General features: G+C 47.9%; 1 protein-coding gene and 1 long non-coding RNA gene across 3 annotated transcripts in view; one reads left to right on the forward strand and one right to left on the reverse strand.

The window, feature by feature from the left end:
• Positions 1-14,271, forward strand: part of SUPT6H (SPT6 homolog, histone chaperone and transcription elongation factor) — a 29,152-nt gene extending 14,881 nt beyond the window's left edge. For both annotated transcript variants that reach the window (XM_010958260.3, XM_074343123.1), the window contains exons 18-37: positions 56-195; positions 317-434; positions 1,235-1,311; positions 1,570-1,705; positions 1,998-2,135; positions 2,214-2,381; positions 3,000-3,127; positions 4,248-4,455; positions 4,837-4,984; positions 5,380-5,522; positions 6,429-6,569; positions 8,113-8,308; positions 8,704-8,942; positions 9,823-9,936; positions 10,109-10,233; positions 11,942-12,054; positions 12,335-12,412; positions 12,509-12,675; positions 13,145-13,332; positions 13,477-14,271. In XM_010958260.3, the coding sequence (XP_010956562.2) occupies positions 56-195; positions 317-434; positions 1,235-1,311; positions 1,570-1,705; positions 1,998-2,135; positions 2,214-2,381; positions 3,000-3,127; positions 4,248-4,455; positions 4,837-4,984; positions 5,380-5,522; positions 6,429-6,569; positions 8,113-8,308; positions 8,704-8,942; positions 9,823-9,936; positions 10,109-10,233; positions 11,942-12,054; positions 12,335-12,412; positions 12,509-12,675; positions 13,145-13,332; positions 13,477-13,663 (2,952 nt within the window). In that variant the 3' untranslated portion in view covers positions 13,664-14,271. The remainder of the gene's footprint in view (positions 1-55; positions 196-316; positions 435-1,234; positions 1,312-1,569; positions 1,706-1,997; positions 2,136-2,213; positions 2,382-2,999; positions 3,128-4,247; positions 4,456-4,836; positions 4,985-5,379; positions 5,523-6,428; positions 6,570-8,112; positions 8,309-8,703; positions 8,943-9,822; positions 9,937-10,108; positions 10,234-11,941; positions 12,055-12,334; positions 12,413-12,508; positions 12,676-13,144; positions 13,333-13,476) is intronic.
• On the reverse strand, positions 4,975-15,168 carry LOC141573627 (uncharacterized). The gene is made up of 2 exons (XR_012499554.1): positions 14,526-15,168; positions 4,975-5,581 (listed from the first exon to the last, which is right to left on the reverse strand). It is a non-coding gene; the product is annotated as an uncharacterized LOC141573627 (long non-coding RNA).
• Positions 15,169-15,189: the final 21 nt, after the last annotated feature.

Consider the following 15,189-nt stretch of genomic DNA (forward strand, 5'->3'; position numbering starts at 1 on the left):
CTTAACACAGTTGGTAAGCCTGATGGCCATAGTGTTGGGTATATCTCCTCCCCAGGCCTGCAGTCGAAAGCTCTACAACTGGTTGAGGGTGGCACCCTACCGGCCAGATCAACAGGTAGAGGAAGATGACGACTTTATGGATGAGAACCAAGGGAAGGGCATCCGAGTCCTAGGCATTGCTTTCTCCTCTGCCAGGTAACTGCCTGTTCCTGCCTGCCTGACATTAGCCCTTACCTGTCTTCCTGATCTCATTCTTCTCTTACTCATATCCTCATATTGCTAATTATCACATGGTCCTTTTCTGCCTGGCTGGCAGAGATCACCCTGTGTTCTGCGCCTTGGTCAACGGTGAAGGAGAAGTGACAGACTTCCTCCGACTGCCTCATTTTACCAAACGGCGAACTGCGTGGAGAGAGGAAGAACGGGAAAAGAAGGCAAGTATCTGGGATAGGTTACCACGTGTACATCTTGAATGCATCTTATAATTCAGTGGGGTTAAAAGCTAATGGTCTAAGCAACATCGCATGCAAGACCCTGATTATCTCTGACCTGGTCACTGACCTCTCAAGTCCTGGGATAAGTCTCACTTCCATAGGCAGTAGATGGCACTCAAGTTCTGGTGCAGAATTTACTTCTGGCATAAGGCCAGTTCCTAGGCGTTGTGTGCTTCTGGGAGCTGCCATAATTGCCTCTGTTCTTACCAGCATCTAGGTCAGCCTGTTCCAGGAGCTGAAAGCCACTGAGGCATTACGCCAACCTTTTCCCTGCTTTAGCCTTTCAGTGTTTCTTCCAAGGAAAGAGAAATTTGAATTCATCTTGTGTATATGCTTCTAATTTTTTTTAACCTAACAGTATCTTTCAGTTTTCTTGAGAGAGCCCCATTCTGAAAAGTACTTTTTAATAAGCAACTGTTTTAAAAAGGAAAAATCTTAAAGTGAGATCAAAATAGTCCTGACTGTTAGGCAGTGGTTTATGTAAAAAAAAAAGACCCAAGTATGTTTAGTTAACCACAACTCAAGTCTAAGCTAGAATTAGAATAATCTTGGAAAACATTAACAGATGTGTATATTGTTCAAACTAGAGGTCCTCATCCCCTTGTTTTGTGTTTCAGTTAAACAGAGTGTGATGCATCATTGTTCTGGTCTTGTAAGGCCTCAAGCTACTTACCGAGAGAGAAGTGCTTGAAATCTTTATATCCTCAGAGCCATTCAGCTCCAATTTTCTTTCAATCTAGGCTCAAGATATTGAAACTCTAAAGAAATTTCTTCTGAACAAAAAGCCTCATGTGGTGACAGTTGCAGGAGAGAACAGGTAGGGGCATCAGAGGATTGGGCCAGGCCTGGCTTGAAGTCACTCATCCTTTATTGTTGAATCTGCCACATGCCTATTACATAGTAGGCATGTGCCTGTGTAGAGCTTTTATAATACCTTCATCCTCAGGGGATGTCCCTGGGAATATTGTACCTCTTTGTCTTCAAAGCTCTCTCCTCCCCCATCCCAGCCATGAGATAGTTCATCCCTGAGAAACTGTCCAGAAATAGCCCTGACCAGCACCCCTCATCCCTCCAGGGACGCCCAGATGTTGATTGAGGATGTAAAGCGCATTGTGCATGAGCTGGACCAGGGCCAACAGTTGTCCTCTATTGGGGTGGAGCTGATTGACAACGAGTTGGCCATTCTCTATATGAACAGCAAGAAATCAGAGGTAATGCTGGAGCCCCACCCTTAGGACCTACAGAGGCAAAAGTTATCAACCCCAGAGAGATAGGTAAACAAAAGTTATCAGGGGCACAGGACTGCACCTGTTTATTTACCTAAACAGAGACTCTCCATTGTGCCAGTCATGGTTTAGATTGGGATCCCCAGAAATTAAATTGGTCCCAGGAAAAATGGTCCCAGAGAAGAGAAAGTGACTTAAAGCCAGATGGTTTAGATTTTCTCTTGCTATTTTTGCTAAGGGAACTTTATGGCCCCGCTGACCCTCGTTTGACTCTTAGGCAGAATTCCGGGATTACCCTCCAGTGCTGAGACAGGCCGTCTCCCTGGCCCGGCGCATCCAGGACCCTCTAATTGAATTTGCCCAAGTGTGCAGCTCTGATGAAGACATCCTGTGCCTCAAGTTTCACCCCTTGCAGGTGAGTAGGAGTTAACAGGTAGCCCCAGGTATGCAGAGTGGCACAGTAACCTTATCCCTACTTGCTGTGTGTTGACAGGAGCATGTGGTGAAAGAAGAGCTGCTCAATGCCTTGTACTGTGAATTTATCAACCGAGTCAACGAGGTTGGGGTCGATGTCAACCGTGCCATTGCCCACCCCTATAGCCAGGCCTTAATACAGTATGTCTGTGGCCTGGGACCTCGAAAAGGGACCCATCTCCTAAAGGTAGGATTGGGTTGACTCGGGGAAGAAAAGAAGTTCCTATTCCATTGAGCCTTTACACTATGCCAGTATGCTTTGACAGAAAGACCAAGGTCAGAGGGGTAAAGGCACTTGTCCAGAGTCATCCAGCTCATCAGAGTGAGAGTCAGACTTCAGATAGGGTGGGCACAGCCATGCTCTTCACGGCTGTGCTATGATGACTTAGGGAAAAGATAGCCTAAGCCATGATTCAAAACAGATGGAGGAAGGCAAGAGTGTACTAGACACAGACCTTAGGATAATTTTTTCCCAGTGGAAAGAAAAAGTATTTCAGTCACAGAGGGGATCATGTAGTGACCTTCAAGAGTAATGGTAGTATTCTTTTTCTTAAAATGAGTGATGGCGACTTGAGTGTATATTTTATCACGAATTTTGAAGCCATACATTAGCTATGTATTGTCTTTGGTCAGTATAATGAAGTTCTTTAAATAATTTTTTTAGTAACAGTTAGTATGGTGTAGTGCTCAAATATTGGGGTGTGGGGGCAAAGTTCCCATCAGGGAGGGTTTCCTAGAGACCTGAAAGCAGGCTGGGAGGTGATGCCTGCCTGCTGCTCCAGCTCACTCCAGGCCTCTCCCCTAGATCTTGAAGCAGAACAACACCAGGCTGGAGAGCCGGACCCAGCTCGTCACCATGTGCCACATGGGTCCCAAAGTCTTCATGAACTGTGCTGGCTTCCTCAAGATCGACACGGCCTCCCTGGGGGACAGGTGATGCCCTCTGCCTGGGTGGGCCAAGAGGAATTCCCTTGGGCTTTACTTTGGGGATACAAAGGAGAGGGCTGTCAAAGGGCCACAAGCTATTTAAATTAGCAAATGTTTTAAAGCAAAGTTGAGGAACCTTTATTTAGTCAAGAGCCTCTGACCTATGGAAAAGATCAGTTCAATTATGTGAAGGTTTTTTGTGAGAGAAACATAAAAAGAACCAACTTAGTTTATAAATTAAGGACAGAAAACATAATACTTGGTTCAGTAAACACAAACTTGTTCTGTTGTTATGGTTAGTTATGGCTAGAGAAGGGTGGGGATAGCACGGGCAGTGGAAAGGGGGGTCTGAGGAGATAAGGAAGGGGGAGAGAGATCTCGTGTATTTTGAAATGATGTTATTGAGAGAAAGTTCTTTTCATTTGGACTTTGGACTTCACTATTGACCTCTTCCTCTCCAGAAGTTATCAACTCAGTCTTTGGAGGATCTTTTCCACGGGCACATAGCTCCTCATTCAGTAATGGAAATCAGTGGGGAAATAGGCTTCAAGTTCTAAAACTTCATTTTCCACCCAGCTTTGCTGTAACACTCCACGAATAACATAGGTCCATGTGAGTGCACGGGCAAGACCAGCCTGGGAAGGCTTTATGGGGGAAAGTAACTGTCAGCAAATTCTCAAAGGTCTTCTTTCCCCTTCTTGTTTTATCTTAATGTAAGACTTATATAAGTTCATTATATAAAATTCAACATATAGAAACATTGTGCAGAAAGTTGAAGTCCCCCATAATCCCACCCCCCAGAGATAACTACCATAACAAGTTGATGTATACTACAACTTTCCTAAATTTTATTTTTTGCTATGCATTTACTAACTACCCATTTACTACAAAAATGGGATCATATGACTCATAGTGTTTTGCAGTGCATTTTTCACGTATCAGTATATCGTGGCCATCTTTCCATGTCAGCACACATAGATCTACCTCATTCTTTTTAATGGTTGTATAGTATTCCATCGTATGGAGGTACCCTAATTTCTTTAACCAATTCCCCATTGGTGAACATTTGGGTTGTTACTAGAAACTTCTCGTTATGTATCCTTCCCCCTTTTCACCTTTTCTTCAGCACTGACTCATATATAGAAGTTCTTGATGGTTCCCGAGTCCACCCTGAAACCTATGAGTGGGCCAGGAAGATGGCGGTTGATGCTCTGGAATATGATGAATCAGCTGAGGATGCCAACCCTGCAGGAGCCCTTGAAGAGATCTTGGAAAACCCAGAGCGACTCAAGGACCTGGACCTTGATGCCTTTGCAGAAGAACTGGAGAGGCAGGTGGGTGACAGTGTAGAAAGCCTGGCACAGAAACCATCCCAAATGGCCTAGTTGGAAAGAGACTCAGGCAGCAAGTCTCCAGAGAAACCACATTGTGGGGAGCGGGGAGAGGGTGAGTCATACAGTTTCCTTCCAGGCCCTCTTTCCCCCTTTCCAACAGTGCGGCTTTGCATTTATCTGTTTTACACATGGGGGTTCTATAAAGCATTTTTATTGTAGATGAGCATTCCATGGCTAAGGAAAAGTTTGAATATCTCCTGTAGTAAATGCTGGGGGAAAAGAGACAATCCCTGACAGGAGCCAACTGCCCTAGTCCTTTCATAGGAACCCCTTGTGGCTTGGGGAGGTTGCAAGGTTCTTCCTGATGGGCTTCTTCCCCAGGGCTATGGTGACAAACACATCACTCTGTACGACATCCGGGCAGAGCTAAGCTGTCGGTATAAGGACCTCCGGACAGCCTACCGCTCTCCCAACACAGAGGAAATCTTCAATATGTTGACCAAAGAAACACCAGAGACCTTCTACATTGGTAAATTCTGTTTTTCAGTGGGGGGAGGACGTAGAGGGGTGAGGGGATGCATTTATTGTACATTCAAACCAAGCAATAATTCCAACAGAATGAGGCAGGTTTGTACTGTAGGTGGGAAAGACCAGGGGAGCTTTTAAGAAGATTAGGAGTCCTGAACTGGAAGTCAAAGTTGAGTTTAAGGTCAAATATGCTTTTAACCTGCTGCTGTGGGATCTTCATGGGGTCAGTCTATGGCCTCATTTCCCCCTCATCAAATGATCTCCCTTTTCAAGGGTGTGAAGAAAATCAGTAGAGATGCTCTAAGACAGGTGTTCTGTGGGTTGGTGGGAAGGAATCACCTCTCCAGTTCTCTTAGCCTGCTCCCTGTTTTCTTCCCTTCTCTCCCCTTCCTCCAGGAAAGCTTATCATCTGCAACGTCACTGGCATTGCCCACAGGCGTCCACAGGGTGAGAGCTATGACCAGGCAATCCGCAATGATGAGACAGGGCTATGGCAGTGCCCCTTCTGTCAACAGGACAATTTCCCTGAACTCAGCGAGGTATGTGCTGCCCTGTTATCATGGTCACTGAATTTCCTTGATTGAATTGTCTCAGTGCCCTAGAAAGGAATCAAGAATGGGGATATTTTAGATCATGCTTTACCAAATAAATACACAAAGAAGGAAGAAGGCTGGAATGCACATAGGTCTAACATGACATCCTTCCGTATGCTACTCAGGATGATCTATATGCTTTCGTGGCTTAACCCTTGTTTCGCACTCTCTCAGGATCTAGCTCAACCAGATTAGAGACATGAGAACATGCATTTCTTACCTACAGAGTGGGTACAGAGTCCCTATGATAGTTAGAAGGTATCTTGTAGGCTCCCTTCAATTTTTTCTTTCTCCACACAATCTTAACAGTTTTTCCCACATTCTTCTAGACACTGTCTGTTTTTCTCATGGGCAGAACTCATAAAAACCACCCTGAAAGCTTTTTCTGGATCTTCAGATGTTACTCGATTGTAAAATAGTTTCTCAGCTTTACCAAATAGAAGAAAGTGGTAGGATTTTTCCAGGATATAAAAAAGCCAAGGGGTTCCTGGTTCACAGGAATGAGTTGTTCTAAGGAGACTGACATAGATATTTCTTAGGCCTGCTAGGTCAGAACAGAATAGGGAGGAATGGAGGAACATACAGCTGGAGGAGTTGTAGCTGGAGGAACATACAGATTAGATTAACGTAAAGGATTGATCTCATGGCCAGTGGTGCCGAACATGAGTTATGAGTCAAGAAGCAGTGAGGATGTTTAAATTCTTTGTTGCTGGGTGGCTCAGTCATTGTGTTCTCAGATCATTATGCCAGTGTCAGTGGTAAAATGAATTACAACACCCCTGGCAGCTCTCTTTTGAATGTGTGATCTCCAGAATCTTAATGAGCAGTCTCCTCTCCTGATGCCCTCTTTAGGTCTGGAACCACTTTGACAGTGGTTCATGCCCAGGCCAGGCCATCGGTGTCAAAACACGGCTAGACAATGGGGTCACGGGCTTCATCCCCACCAAATTCCTCAGTGACAAAGTGGTAAAGCGGCCAGAGGAACGAGTGAAGGTAGGTGAATGACTGGGTTGAGGTATCTAGTGCAGTTTTCAGCTGTTCAAGTCAGGCTCTCTAACTTTGGGCTGTCCTCATCGAGAGTTAGGCTCTGTTCCCAGTGGCTGCTGGTGGGGAGAGTTTCAGGAGGATTTATAACTAGTTGAGAGAAGCCAGGACCAGAAGCATCTGAATGAGTAGCTGCTTTTGTTCACTGCCTTTGTGAAATTTCATCAAGTTGCCAACCCTTTGGGAGAGGGCTCTTCCTGTGTGGGAAGCTGTGGTTTAGTCCAGCCGGCAGGAAGCAGGGCCCGCATTACATGCTGCGAAGCAGAAAGGCTGCACTCCCTTTCTGTTCTAGTATTCTCTTGGCGTTTATTATGCCAAGTTGCCATTTATTATGTACATACTAGATACCAGCGATCAACATTTGCATACGTTACCTCTAATCTCACAGCCTTACGGGGAAGGAAAATTACCTTGTCTTTTCAGAGGCATTCGAGTGCCTTTTCCAGGATCAGCAAGTTAGTAACATGGCTGGTACCAGATCTGCCAAATTCTCTGGTTCTAGTTCTGAGTATTGTGAACCTCTGAGAACTGTGGACTTAGAAAAGCTAGGGAAAGACATTCCTAATATAGGCATATGTCATTTTGTTGTGCTTTGCAGATACTATATTTTTTACAAATTGAAGGTTTGTAGCAACCCTGCATCGATCATGTCTATCAGTGCCATTTTTCTAACAGCATTTGATCACTTCGTGTCTCTGTGTCACATGTATGTGTGGTAATTCTCACAATATTTCAGCCTTTTTCACTATATTTGTTATGGTGATCTTCAGTCAGTGGTCTTTGATGTTACTACTGCAAACAGATTAGGGCTTGCTGAAGGCTCAGATGATGGTTAGCATTTTTTAGCAATGAAGTGATTTTTAATTAATGTATGTACATTTTTCTTAAACATAATAGTATTGCACACTTAGTAGACTACAGTATAGTGTAAACATAACGTATATATCCACTGGGAAACCCAGAAATTCTTTTGACTCACTTTATTTCGATTTTTGCTCTGTTGTGGTGATCTGAAACTGAACCTGTGATATCCCCAAGATATGCCTATAAATGAAGCTGAGAAGATTTTCAGAAGGAGAGTCATGCAGATTAACTGGTTTTTGTCACCCTTTAGACAGAAGGGCTCAAGTTAGGGATAAAATACAGAAAATGGCTATTTGTTTTCCCTCCTAAAAGGGCAGCCAGACTTCGCTCACACTATAGGAGCAGTAATTAGGCGACGTTATGGGAGGAGGGAATAGTGCCAGTGACAGGATAGATCCCAGTAGGCTCTAGTGGGTTTTCCTGCCTATATGGGAGGCATCAGTACAGGGCATAGGCTGTAGTCTGCAGGCCAGACTCAACCCTGAACTCCTAATCTGCCATCCCGTAGCTGGCTGGCTTTGGGCAGTCACTCCACCTTTCTGCCTGGACTTTGGTTTTCTCACATATAAATAGGGCATCGGGCTAGATCATCTTTGTCCCTTCCAGCTCAAATGTTCTGTGGATCTAGGTGGGAATGACTGTTCACTGCCGCATCATGAAGATCGACATTGAGAAGTTTAGTGCAGACCTGACCTGCCGTACTTCAGACCTTATGGACAGGAACAATGAGTGGAAACTGCCCAAGGACACCTACTATGACTTTGATGCTGAAGCAGCAGACCACAAGCAGGAGGAGGACATGAAACGGAAACAGCAGCGGACCAGTGAGTGTGCCCACAGCCATGCCCATGCACCCCAGTCTTGGCAGCTCTCCCTTCGCAGGATGCACATGCTGACTGCTCAGATTCCTGATGGGAGTGACTCAGCGCTGAGGTGCTGAGGCCCATAGGCATCATGAAAGGGAGTCACTGGCAGGGTTGGAAGCAGGGGTCTTCTTGAGTCTAATTTTCTTTGCTGATGCACTGTGACTCTTAAAGCTTCTTTCTCTCAGCCTAGGAACCCAGGTTCACACATCCTTTTCCTCAGAGAATCCAGGCCCAGAGAGGGTGAAAGAGTTCCAGAATTCACTCATGTGTCAGAAATTAAGCCATGGCTTGTCCCATTGCTGTTGGCTCCTAGTCCCATCACCTGATTTGTACTTCTTTCCTGCTCTCTTCAGCATACATCAAGCGAGTGATTGCACACCCATCCTTCCATAATATAAATTTTAAACAAGCAGAAAAGATGATGGAGACCATGGACCAGGGTGATGTGATCATCCGACCAAGCAGCAAGGGTGAAAATCACCTGACAGTGACCTGGAAGGTCAGTGATGGCATCTACCAGCACGTGGATGTGCGGGAAGAGGGCAAAGAAAATGCCTTCAGCCTGGGAGCCACCCTGTGGATCAACAGTGAGGTAAGAGCCAACCCCTGCCCACTTCAGCATCCCCACTCCTGCTTCCAGAAACAAGCCGTTTCTGGCCACTTTCACCTTAGCAACTTGTATGCATTATATATATTTTAGCCACACAGAGCAACAAAACAGGAGGTTAGCTATGAAATGAGTAATTAAATAATCAGTTTTGTGTATTTTGTCCCTCCTTCCCTGTCCTCCAAATTTTGACACGTTGATCGCCCACTGTGGATCATGTGTATTTCCTGCAAGGCCCAAATTCACACTTCACCGCGGTGTAATACACCATATGTGCTTATAATTAATCTGTTTTTCCAGTGTAATTGGAATTGTTTTAAAAAAAACAATTTTGTTTAAAAGTTTTTTGTTTAAAAAAAACTTAAAAAAACTGTTGCAAATTACTTGTAAAAACTTGCATAATTGGAAGAAGGAAAGCGTCATCCATATCTAGATTACGGGGCCCCTGAGGAAACACAACTGTCATCCAGATTTGAGTGACGTGGCGATCAGCGTGTTAATCTAGAGAGTCCCTGGAGGAAGAGGAAAAAACACACATGCGAGCACTTGCACGCGTGTACGCGCGCACATACATCAAATTTCTCTGTCCTCTTTTCAGTGAAGAGAAATTTTATGAAGCTCCCTATTGTTCCCAAGACCGGGGGAGTATTAAAGTTATGATTTAAAGGGTTTTGTGTCTTGTTAGCTAATACATCTGGCATGACTCAGACAGATGGATAAGTCGAGGGGACTTCGCAGCAGAGTAAAGCTATAGCAGGGCTAGGAAGTTCCTCGCCTCCCATGGGTTCTGTTCTGAGTGGATGTGATGAAAGGCTGAGTCTTGGCCCTGGATATGACACATGGGATCTTTACCTTCTTCCCACAGGAATTTGAAGACTTGGATGAGATTGTTGCCCGCTATGTCCAGCCTATGGCATCCTTTGCCCGGGACCTTCTGAACCACAAGTATTATCAGGACTGCAGTGGTGGGGACCGTAAGGTGAGCCCAGGGCCCTGTGAGGGTTGACACCTCCCAGTCACTTAAGGATGTATGGTTTCCCTTCAGTGTAGGGGATGCTCAGCTGATGAAGGAGGTGTGCATCATGTGTGAGCCAGACACTGTATACCAAGCATGCTGCTATCCCAACCTCTCCCCCTCATTCTACCCCCAGAAATTAGAGGAGCTGCTCATCAAAACTAAGAAGGAGAAGCCCACCTTCATTCCCTATTTCATCTGTGCCTGCAAGGAACTGCCCGGCAAGTTCCTACTGGGATACCAGCCCCGGGGTAAACCCAGGTGAGCACTGGTGCTGAGAAGGTGCTGCCGCTGGGGTTCACAGATAGGCTAGCAGGGGAGTTAGAGGCCCCCAGAACAGTACTCTCTCTGGTTCTGCTTGACTGCCTTTCTCCTCTTATCTGTTTAGAGTGGAGGTGGAGGTTGGAGGTGGGGAAAGAGGGTGATGATTTAGAGGCAAGAATGAATAAGAAAGGCGCTATAATCAACCTCGTAAAAAGGAGTTCCATTCGCCTCTTCTCCCTCCCAAGGAGTGACACAAATCACCACTCTTCCCACCTGACTGGCGAAGATGGGGGCCAGCACGCCAGACTCTCCTTTCCACTTTGTTTCACCCTCACCAGGGCCTTTGGCACATGGTGGCTCACTGTTGCCATGGTGAGCCTGTGCTGAAGGGGGTTAGGTCAGGAGAGTATCTCTCCATCCAGTCGTCAGCCCGCTCTGCTCCCTTCTGTGTGTGGCTGACAGGCTGACCTTCCTGGGTGTTCCTTTATCCGAGTCCCTCCAGTGCTCACCCTGCATTGGACAAAGTCCAGTTTTCTTAGACCTGTTTTCTTTGTGTCTGTTACCCAGACTGACAGCTATATGGGCCTTCTCTGCTCCCACATCCTCGCCTTGGCCATTGCCAGCGCCTGTGCATTTCTGCTCTTAGTCCTGTACTGCCTGCACATGATCACAGCGTAGACTCTATTAGGAGGGGCTCAGAGGCCAGATGATAAGAGGCTCTGGACTCCGGACCCTGTACCGTCTGGGGCACTTCTGGAATATTGTGTTCATTTCTGAGAAGCCTTTTCTGACTCACCAGCATGCTTCCAGGAGGTGGCAGCCAGGGCCATGTAGGGGCTGGAAGCTGTCCCATGAGGAACAGTTGAAAAAAAGGGACGTTTAACCAGGAGCAGAAGCAACGTGATAACTTCCTGTGGAAAAGGGCACAAACTTCTTATGATGCAGAGTGAACAACACTTGGGTAGAAGATTTAAGAAGCAGGTTTCAGTTAATATGAGTGAGAATGTTGCCATGCTTAGCTTTGGCTATTGGCTGTTGACAGCTACCTTTATTGAGCACAGCCCATTTTAAGTGTTTTGTTAAGTGCTTTATATGCTGTCACCTTTATTCGTCATACTCACTGTAAAAGTTTAAGTGCGGTTACCTCATTGTACAAGTGAAGCTGAGACTCGGGTTTAAAGTCACGTAGATGGTGAGTGTCATAGCCAAAACTGGAAGTAGACCTGGGTCTGAACACAGAGCCCATCTCTTGCCTACTCTCTGCTCTGGCTAAGTGTTGAATAAGGGCAGACCAACCACCTTCGAGAGGCACTTCCAGATTCCAGCTCATGGGGATTTGGCTTTGCTGCCCTGGGAGACCTCTCCCAACCCTGACACTCTATGACCTCAGTGTTGCCCTCACATGCAGTGTGCTGCCATCATACTGCAGCCCAGGAGGTGGCCCAGCCCCGAGCAAGCCTTCTTCTGGCAGCCTATACATAGCACACCAGGGGCTGCTGACTCCTGGCCCTACCTGTGCCCTGCTGCACACTCCTCACCTCACCAGAGTGCAGCCTCCTCTTACAGGGACAGGGACTGGCTCTTTTATCTCTCCTTTCCGCCAGCACCCAGTGTGGCTACTTTACATGGTGGAGATCTGCTCTGGCCACTCGCTTACAGCTGGCCACGGGTGATATCTGATGCATGTTTCCTTCCAAAATCCCAGGATAGAATATGTAACGGTGACTCCAGAAGGATTCCGGTACCGGGGCCAAATCTTCCCAACCGTGAATGGACTTTTCAGATGGTTTAAGGATCATTACCAGGATCCTGTACCAGGTGAGTTCTTCTGTCTCTGACTTCTGGAGTATGGTTGAAGTACCACCTAAGTCCTGAATCAAAATAATCACTAGACTTCTGTAGGAGGGGTTGAGGCCTAGGCTGTCATTGTAGCTGTCTTAACCCCTCCATCCTTCTGGCGTCAGAAAGATCCTCCATCCACTCTGCTTGTACAGCTCCCTTCTCTCCACCCACCTCAGTACCTTCTCCAGCCCCCTAAGTTGTAAAACCAGAACTAGGTTTCTGAAGAGATGTCAGTAACTTGGGCCGTTTTGTACAGGCATCACCCCCAGTAGCAGCAGCAGGACCCGGACACCTGCTTCTATCAATGCTACCCCAGCCAACATCAACCTTGCAGGTAAGGAGTTCATGCCAGGGACTGGGGATCAGAGGGCTGGAGCTAGAACGACTTTTGCCTTTAACGTACCTATCTCCCGCCTCTGTGTGCTTGCAGATCTGACACGGGCTGTGAACGCCCTGCCCCAGAACATGACCTCACAGATGTTCAGTGCCATCGCTGCCGTGACAGGCCAAGGCCAGAACCCTAATGCCACCCCAGCCCAGTGGGCTTCCAGCCAGTATGGCTATGGTGGCAGTGGAGGGGGCAGCAGCGCTTACCACGTACGTGGCTTGTGGAGGAAGCTCCCTGCAGAGGGTGGGGATGGCTGAAAGGGAAAAGTCATCCTTTACCAACCTGTGTCCATAGACTAGCCTCTGCAGTACCCACCGGGAGGGTATTCATATGCAGATGGGGCTGCCACAGCATTAGGAACTGTCTCCAACAGATGTTCCCTTTCCTCAGGCTTATTTGAAGGGAAAGGGAATAAGAGAAATTCTGACCTTTCTACAGAGTCAGGATCTTTGGAACCCTCAAGTCACTAGAAACCTCAAGTGGTCAGCAGTGGTGGGCCCTATTGTTTTTGCCAGGTCCCAGCCCTGGCCTACCTCTGCTGCTCAGAACCACACACTGCTCATGAGAGGGTCAGCTGCAAAGCTCTGTTTGGACCCCAACTTTCAGCTTGCCAGAAATTCACAGGAAGGTCAAATAAGCGCAAAACCCATCCCCTTTCAACTGTTCCCCCTTCTCCAGGTGTTCCCAACACCAGCCCAGCAGCCAGTGGCCACACCACTAATGACCCCCAGCTACTCCTACACAACCCCAAGCCAGCCCATCACGACCCCGCAGTACCACCAGCTACAGGCCAGCACCACCCCACAGTCTGCCCAGGCCCAGCCCCAGCCCTCCTCCAGCTCCCGGCAACGGCAGCAGCAGCCAAAGTAAGTATGCTGATGGTGGCATGGAACAGGTTCTTGGGTATGAGGTCCATTTCTGCAAGAGAGGATGCTCACCGGTGGCTGGTGTGAAGCCATCCTTGTGGGAAGCCCCAGAGAGTCCCAGTCTCAAAGACTACTTCCTCCCAGGTCCAACAGCCATGCAGCCATCGACTGGGGGAAGATGGCAGAGCAGTGGCTGCAGGAGAAGGAGGCAGAACGGCGGAAACAGAAGCAGCGGCTGACGCCTCGGCCCTCCCCCAGCCCTATGATCGAAAGCACCCCCATGTCTATTGCTGGCGATGCCACCCCACTCCTGGACGAGATGGATCGGTAGGGGGCCTGCTCCTAGGACTCTGGTTACCTCTGAGGCTGGGAAAGGCCTGGCTGCCCATTGCCTCACTCCCTGCCCCTCCTTTTCTGTCCATAAAGTGGCGTGAATTGACGTTCTCTTTGGTGGTCAGCCTGGATGGGTGACAGGCTGGATGGCCTTGCAAACTTGAGCTCATTGTACGCTAGGCGACAATACTCCCACTTCAGGCCCTCACGGACCACCTGTCCTGGGACCAGGCTGGGAGGGGAGTGTGGCAGGGAGGAAGAAGAGGAAGATGAGAATGAGAGTGGAACAGTTTTGTATTCTACTCCCTACAAGCCATTTTGAGCTTCTGCCCTCACCTGACTCTGGGCTATGATGGGGCACCAAGCTCAGCACATGAGTCTCCCCTGGCTCTTGTGGGGAGAGGGATGCTATTTATTCACTTTGGGACAGGAGGGAGAGGAGGGAAAGTATTTTTGACCCTGATGCCAACAGCTTGGGTGGCTGTCAAAGGAGGATGGCAGAGGACATGGGAGCAGTGCTAACCTGCCCAGCCCCCACCTGGCTGCCCTCACCCCCTGCTGCCACCGCTTCCTGCCTGTCATTTGAATAAACAGTGTTTCTACAGAGCATTTTGAAAAGCCTCTCTCTCTCCAGCTCTTGAAGGGTAGCTTTCAAAGCAGTGTTTGGAGTTCTGAGGGCTCCCTTGACTCCCTCTTCCGGGACATCAGAGGCAATGACTTATAGAGGATCAGGTGGCTCCTGCATCAGACTGCCTGAGGTCACATCCCTGCTCCACTTCCCAGCCCTGTGACCTTGAGCGAACTCCTGTTGTTTCTAAGCCAAGCTTTCTCATCTGTAAAACGGAGATGGTGATACCTACCTCAGCAGGGCTGCTGTGAGGACTAAGATAGAAGTGTGTGAAGTGGTAAGCCCAGTGCTTGGGACCTGCTGTTTATAATAACAGTCACACACAGCCACCCCATCCACTGTGTCTGCTCATCTTCTCTGGCACATGGAAGAAAGGCCACAAGTCAATCTGCGTTTCTCCACTTGAATCCATGCACCTCTCTCCTTTGTGCTGGCTGGGCCTTAGCCTCTGACAGTACCTCTACGTGAGTCTGCCCCAGGATGGGCCACACACATAGCCTCGGCAAAGGACGCTGGAATGTTGCAGGGAAGGCCGGTCCCCTGGCACTAGTCCCTTCTGCCAGCCCCACTGCCTCTTCTGTTCTGGTCTCCTGATCTCACTGTGTTTCTTCACAAGGGCTTCCTCTGACAACTTTGCCTATCAGTGCTATGAAAGTAAGGGTTCCCCCTCCGTTTCTTCTGGGGCTCATCAGAGAAGTCAGAAAAGGCCTCTGCTGCCCGAACTTGGTGAGTTCTCCACCTTGCTGTTCTTCATTCAAGATCTCTCTGGTTGTTTGTTGGCAAGTGTTGGGGGAAGGGGCTGGCCTTCTCCCAGGAACTCAGTTCTGTTCCCTTCAGTACAAAAGGTCTAGAAGGGCCTAGCAGAAGCAGGGCCACACCAGCTGGGAAGATCATAT

The sequence above is a fragment of the Camelus bactrianus genome, chromosome 16 (genome assembly GCF_048773025.1).
Source record: "Camelus bactrianus isolate YW-2024 breed Bactrian camel chromosome 16, ASM4877302v1, whole genome shotgun sequence".
Lineage (NCBI taxonomy): Eukaryota > Metazoa > Chordata > Mammalia > Artiodactyla > Camelidae > Camelus > Camelus bactrianus.